Source organism: Macaca thibetana, chromosome 5 (assembly GCF_024542745.1).
Source record: "Macaca thibetana thibetana isolate TM-01 chromosome 5, ASM2454274v1, whole genome shotgun sequence".
In the NCBI taxonomy this organism is placed as follows: Eukaryota; Metazoa; Chordata; class Mammalia; order Primates; family Cercopithecidae; genus Macaca; species Macaca thibetana.
In genome coordinates, this window is record NC_065582.1 from 13,804,916 (window position 1) to 13,812,415 (window position 7,500).

Sequence of the window (7,500 nt, forward strand, 5' to 3'; positions counted from 1 at the left end):
AAACCCTGTCTCTACTAAAAATACAAAAATCAGCTGGGCGTGGTGGTGCGTGCCTGTAATCTCAGCTTCTCAGGAGGCTGAGGCAGGAGAATCGCTTGAACCTGGGAGGTGGAGGTTGCAGTGAGCCGGGATTACGCCATTGCACTCCAGCCTGGCAACAGAGTGAGACTCCATCTCGGGAAAAAAAAAAAAGATATCATGATAATTTTAATTTTCTCTTCTTACCTAAACTATCATATTTCTTTGGTTAAATCTATTCAATTAGTTTTGGTGATGCATTATATGTAGTTCTGGTATCATATCTGCTGATTTCTATTTGGAACATGCCCCATTTTATAAGGACACGAACCTTCTATGACATATTATAGAAATAAAATTAGTAAATATTTTTACATTTAAGACTTTTGTTCTAAAATAGGATTTCTTAAGCCTGGTCCAAGGAGTGTAATATTTCTTTTAGCATACATATTAAACTTAATTTTTAAATTTCTCCTTTTAGTGCATAACACTTCTCAGGACTTTTTATTTATATCTCCTTCAAACAGCTGACTTTGTTTCTGAGGCTTTAAATTCAACAATTATTTCCTAAGCCTGAGGATTATAATGTTTTAAAGAACATATGTGGAATATATCTGAATTATAATATCTTACAAATAAAAGCAATATAACTGCTTACATAAATTTCCCTAGTATAGTGGTCATACTATCCTAGGTTTACTACAAAGCATTACAATTTTTATGGCTTTATGTTATATCCCTTACAACATAAAAAATTCATTTATATTTTAATTAACAAATAGTTTCATGTCTTCTTGTAGCTACCCCAAGATCTCTTTACCAACTTTGCCGACTGTGTATCCGAAGTTACATAGGAAAACCAAGATTGCACCTTATCCCACAGCTCCAGCTGCCAACATTACTGAAGAATTTCTTGCAGTATCGATAAAACAGTAAAATAATTCTAAATACCTTGAAAAATCAAAATTTCTATTTCTTTTGCTTAAGGAATAGTTCATATTAAAATATGCTAAAGATAGGGTAAAAGTGAGTATGAGATCACCCAGGGAAGCAGTAAAATATCAATTTTCTTTTTAAGTGTACTAGTTAGTACTATTGTTTTATCATTGATGCTGTCTTTGGATTATAGCATATTTATAATATCTATTTTTTGTTATTTCAACATACCTTCTTGTTGATTTAGGAAAAAAATAATAAAGTCTCTATCATATGTTTTCTTTCAGATTGGAAAGAAATAAAACTCTTAGTAAAGTTATTCATATTATATTTATAAAGGTCTATATTCTTCAACTAATGGGTTAACTTTTAATTTTGGCTATTGTAATTGGCTAACTTGTTATTGATATTGACATAAAATATGAGTATGGCTTAGCAAAGAGCAACTAATATGCTTTCTGAAACCAAGATGATGCTCGTTCAGGAAATCCACTATGTTAAATGTCCACTGGTCATTAGAATGACCACTTCATAAAGATAAATTGCCCACTGCCTTGCCCCCAGCAAAGGACTCACAAGTCACTTCTTTTCTCCATAGTACATGGACCTGTTACAGAAAAGTGATAGGATGAAAGGTCAGTACTGCCCTTTCACCCTGAGATATTTAGAACATTACACACCTTCTAAGGCTATTTGAAGACTGCCTCCTTCTCAGGAGTAGCCCCTGATGATCTCTTATCAAGGCTGTTATATGCATATTACTCCAGCCTTCTTCCATGTCAGAAATTGTCAACAGCTAGTGATACTTGGGCTTAAGAAAATGAACTACATATCGAATTGATGAAGAGGCCCTGGATCACATTCCAGGGATCATCACATCAGTCCAAGGATATGAAAAAACTGGAAGTTAAAAACTCAAATTGTGGAGTTTTTAAAGAGTGGGTGCCACTTAACACATTTGGAGACCTTAAAAAAAATGTATATAGAGAACTTAATCGCACTGTTTCTAATTTTTTTTACACAAACAAGGATTTAGAATACACTGTATTTGCAGGTAATAGCAAGAGAGAGTATTGTATAAAAGAAGATTTTCCTAAGCTAGTCCTCTGCAAGGGTAAATACTATGTTTATTCTCTTCAGCTTTAACTATACTTGAGTGCAATAGAAAACATAATAAAATTTTATGCCTTTTTTGTAATTCAGGGTCTATAATGATTTTAGAAATAAGATAATCAACATACTACTCCTTGTAAAACAAAAGCAACTTTGGGTGAGTTTTATAGATTTATTAAATTTTGATAAAGTAAATATTTTGACCACTATTTTCAACAACCCAGGGTTTATTTTCTTCTGACTTCTTGGCTAACTTCCAGACTATGAGAAAATAAATTATGACTGTACATGACCCCCAGATCACTAAGCTTGCATTTTGGCAGAAAAAAGAAAAAAAAAAAAAAGCAGTTGTGATTTAAAACGTTTGTTGAGATTTTCAAACATAGAAATAAAGCTGTAGCATATTCACTAAACAATGTCTTCTATGTGGATAAGGACCTTTAAATGTGTGTTGTATAGAATATCTCACACATTTGTAATGGATAATGTGCATTAAATGGAGTTCTTATTACAGAATAACCTGGTTAAACAGATACTAAAGCTGCTTTTGGGTAAAACAGGTTTCCACCAGTATTTTCCCTGAGCTAGAGGAGAAGTCTTAGATTGTAAGAGTAATGCAACACATCTATCTTATTAGTCTTGTGCCAATAAAAGAAGTAAATATCAAACATTAAAATGGACACTTTACAATTTCAGTATATCTGTACCTTGTATCTCAGCTTGAGTATGATTGTCTTATCAAAGTAGTGTTCTAACTTTAATGTATTTTATGTTTGTTATTATATTAAAGTGTGATTATTATTCACTGGAATAAAACACTTTGTGTTTGTCTCATTATTTTATTTTATAATGAAGGTCATGGAGTGACTCAGTTGCACTAATATTTTTCACCACCGATTTCCAAATCACCGAATCTAATCCAAAACATATTATATATATATGGGACATATAATATGTATATGTGATATTTAATACATATATTATACATATATACATATTTTATACATATATGTATACACATACATTAAAGTTCAAGGACAAAATTTCACAAAGTAAAAGAAAAGAGTTACTATGTGACAAAAGATTTAAGAAATTTAGTAAAACAATAACTATAGACAGACACTGTTGACACAATTTTTTTGCATGAAAAAAGTAATTAAATTCCATTGCTTTTATAACCACAGCATATATTTGGTGTTTCTGAGAAAGTAAATAGGTAGCGGAAAAGAAAAGCCTCTTCAGAGCAGAAGGCTTTCATCGTTCCCTCATAGCACTGAGCTCAACTGAGTAGTGATCTAGCTACAAAGTAACTTAAAAATTATCCTTTCCCTTGGATTATTCCCACATTTTTACTTCAATTTCTCTATCATTATCATTTAGAATTTAGCTTATTTTAAGGTTAGTCCTTTCTCTTAAAAACCTAACTGAACTTTCTTACACTTTCAAGATCGATGTAAGAAAATTTATTAAGAAAATTCAGTGCATTACTAGCTCATCTGACCCATGACCTTAAGCAAATCATTTCATTTCAGCTGTGTAGGTCTCAGTTTTGCTTTCTTTTTTTTCTTTTGAGACAGAGTCTCACATCTCAGCTCACTGCAACCTGTGCCTCCTGGGTTCAAGTGATTCTCCGGCCTCAGCCTCCCGAGTAGCTGGGATTACAGGTGTGCGTCACCACACCCGGCTAATTGTATGTTTTGTAGAGACAGGGTTTCACTGTGTTGACCAGGCTGGTCTTGGACTCCTGACCTCAAGTAATCCACTCGCCTTGGCCTCCCAAAATGCTGGGATTGCAGGCGCCAGCCACCGCACCCAGCCAGTTTTCACATTTTTTAAATGATAGGTTTCCTTCCCATTTTCAGTTCTGTGTTCAAATTCATTGAGTCTTTTAATAAGGATGCGGGAATTCAAATACATTTTAAAAATTATTTTTTGGTTTATGAAAAACATATTGTGTGTAGACATTTTATAAATCACATGTTCAGGTTTGCAAAAAAGTTTGTTTTATTATTCTGAACAGAATTTAATTTTTACTCCAAGCTTCCTTTCCACCAAGTGAAATCAGGAAATTCCCGGATAAACTCAGTCAATTCAGTGCTTTCTTAGTTTCTTCAGGTAAACTTTTCAGTCAATTCAAACCTCTACCCCTCCACCCGCCACCCCTGGCACCCACCCCATCCCCGGCCCGCGCCATTTCTTCCTGGAATGGCATCTAAGTTCCAGGAGACATCTGTGAAATCCACTTTGTGGTGGGAGCATGCCTATGCTCCCGTCCTCTGGGAGACTCAAGTGTGTCAGGAGAGTTAGGCAGATGATATGGGGCAGTGATTAGGTGACAGATCACAAAGGACATTTGCACTGATTTAAGAAAGCTCTTGCTGGGCGGTGGTGTGCACCTGTAGACCCAGCTACACAGAAGGAATGAGGCAGGAGGATCACTTGAGCCCGGGAGTTGAGGCTGCAGTGAGCTGTGACCACACCACTGCACTCCAGCGTGAGATCCTGTCTCAAAAAGAAAGAAAGAGGAAAGAAAGAAAGAAAGAAAGAAAGAAAGAAAGAAAGAAAGAAAGAAAGAAAGAAAGAAAGAAAGAAAGAAAGAAGGAAGGAAGGAAGGAAGGAAGGAAGGAAGGAAGGAATAAATAAGGAAGAAAGAAAAGTAAAGAAAGAGAGAAAGAGGAAAGGAGGAAGAAAAGAAAGAAGGAAAGAAGTGAGAGAAAAGGGAGAGAAAGAAGAGAAAGGAAGGAAGAAAGAAGAAGGAAGGAAGGAAGGAAAAAAAGAAAGAGAAAGAAAGAAAGAAAGAAAGAAAGAAAGAAAGAAAGAAAGAAAGAAAGAGAAAGAAAGAAAAGAAAGAAAAAGAAAGAAAAGAAAGTTCCTAATGTGAAAGTCAAAACACAGACTAGATCCTCCCAGAGCTCATTTTGCTTCCTTGTCACTGCAAATGCTCTTCCCTCTGCCTGGAACACACCCTTCTCCATCCTCCATCTTAATAACTGCTGCATTACCACCAACAATTAGCTAAAAAATCACTCTTTCAAGAAACCTTCCTCACCCTCCTCCCAGCCAAACCTTCCTCACTACCCCCCAGTCTGGGTTGCACACCTATCTATTCTCTTTGGGACCCTGTGCAGGCCTCTTCTAATCACATCCCCAGTACTATAGGACAAACTTTGATTTGCTTGTCTGCCTCCTGTGTAGGGACTGAGTTTATTGTAGATGGAACTGTGTCATGTTCACAACTCCCTCCTCATCAGTCAAAGATTCATCTACATTTCCTTCCCCTTAAAGGCCATCACATACTTCTTCAATTAGCTTGAAACACAAAAGTTCTTTTCTTCTCTGCCCACTAGGGATGTGTGTGATTGTGTGCGGAAAGATAGCACCCTTTCTCCTAGAGTGGGAACAAGATAAAGGAGATGTTAAAAGAATTCAGCGGCTTCGGCTTCCTTAATCAGTCTCCCTACTGCAAAGCTTGAAGTTAAGACTTCGTGGGTAAAGAGAGTGGCTCTATTATTTGAAGTGGAGACATCTGCGGAGTTAGGAACCCAGATCCAGGTCCTTTGGGACAGTTACCACAGAGCTGTCCCTCACTCCCCCTCCACTGGGCAATGTTAGATGACAATCCCTCCCACAATGGGTGGAATCTGGGACTTAGGGTTAGAACGCAACCCAAATTCTACAATCAGACTAGACTGGCTTTCTCAAACACACTAATAAAAATAAATTCACCCAAAAGTTATTCATCTTTACTGAACAAAGTATGTCTTAAAAATCTGCTACACCTACAGCCACTGCCAAGTCCAGCACGTGCAATGTGAATCATGTACCACCCCTTCAGAGATGCTTGGGCATTTCCCCCAAGAGCAGACGACAGGCTGGCAGGTGACTTGTGGTGTGTGGCAGGGGTTTGAAAGATAAGCTGGGACAAGGAGGTGCTCTGATATGAGGTGCTGAAAAATTGAATATCCCATAAAGCACTTAACAGAGAGATATGAGACTAACAAATGAGACCCAGAGAGCCGCAAACATATGCCAATGGCATAGAAAGTGGAACTGCTGTCTCTAAGGACAGACTTTTCAAAGATTTTCCTTGTTCACCTGCCTGCCCTTCCACCTGTCTGAAGCAGCCCAACCTGAGGCCAATTGCCACAGCAGCAAAAGTAGGAGGATCTCAGAACTTTCAGAATCGTGGAGAGTCATGGAACTTTCAGAGCTGGCAGGACACCAGAAGAGATGAGCACTAAACATGAACTCTTTGGCACTTCAGATAACACCCAATTTCCTGCAATTATGCTGAAGAATATCAGTGAGTCTCTAGTGCATGAAACAAAAAGAGATAACTAAAATATACAAGTAATCAAAATAAAAAGACAAGAGATACAAACTTACACATCCCCTGACAAAAGAAAAGCCTAACTTTTCTACTTGCAGTGTAACTTCTCCCTCTACTCTCTTGAATTTTTGTGGGAAAATTACCACATCAAACCAAATCATATTGCATTAAGACTTGAAGGAAACAGAGGAACAGGAGTAGATTGGTTGCAAAATATTGACAATAATTCCTCCCGTGCAGTCTTTTGCAATGTCACTTGCCTTCTCCTCCCAACAAGAGAAGCAGGCACGTTCCCCATGTCTTGCATTTGGATGGGTCCTGTCTCTTTCTGTGACTAAGACATGGAGTCGCAGTGACGTTGGGCTAATTTCAAGCCCAGGCCTCAAGAGACCTTGAAACTTCTAATTTCGTCCTTGTGGAAGACTGAGATACACCTACTAAGATACACCTGCTTAACTGGTCTTAAGCTAGCAAAACGTTATGAACAGAGATCGAAAGGCTCAATCTTTCTGTCATCATTGTCCTTGTCAGACTGGACCCTAGACAACGAGGTCTAAGAACAGAGTGAGCCACCACGCCCGGGTAGATGGTCATTTTTAGCAGGTCCAAAATATACACACTAAAGGTGGGAGAAAGCAGGAATAAAAATGTGATACAACCTATTACAGAAATACTTGTCTTGGGAAGGCAATTAATGCTTTTCTCCTGTGCTAATCCCACGTGGTCCTTCCTTTAAAGGCAAATTCATGAATATGTAAGGAATAGCCCAGAGGGAAGACATCCTCCTATTGTGCAAACACTATTCTGGGATTCATTAGCTGCTTCACGAGCTCTGGCATGGAGGTTCCTTTTATGGGTTATATAGAACAACTTACAGTAAGCAATTAAAGTATTTAAAAGGGGTTTCATAGGTCCAAGCAGCCAAAGTGCGTCTCGATGGGGAACGTAAGCACTGAGGTGAACTGTGTGCTCTAGGAAGGGAGCTGGCAGCTATGCCTCGGCAGTCGATGCAAATAATGGTGACCCAGTAACTCTTACTGCCAACAATCATTATCTTTATAGCTCCAGAGAGAAGACAATTAAAAGCTTGAATCTGGTGAGGG

At 37.7% G+C, this 7,500-nt stretch overlaps 1 protein-coding gene across 3 annotated transcripts in view; it reads left to right on the top strand.

The window, feature by feature from the left end:
- Positions 1–2,883, top strand: part of ASB5 (ankyrin repeat and SOCS box containing 5) — a 66,453-nt gene extending 63,570 nt beyond the window's left edge. For all 3 annotated transcript variants that reach the window (XM_050792548.1, XM_050792550.1, XM_050792549.1), the window contains one exon: positions 819–2,883. In XM_050792548.1, the coding sequence (XP_050648505.1) occupies positions 819–946 (128 nt within the window). In that variant the 3' untranslated portion in view covers positions 947–2,883. The remainder of the gene's footprint in view (positions 1–818) is intronic.
- Positions 2,884–7,500: the final 4,617 nt, after the last annotated feature.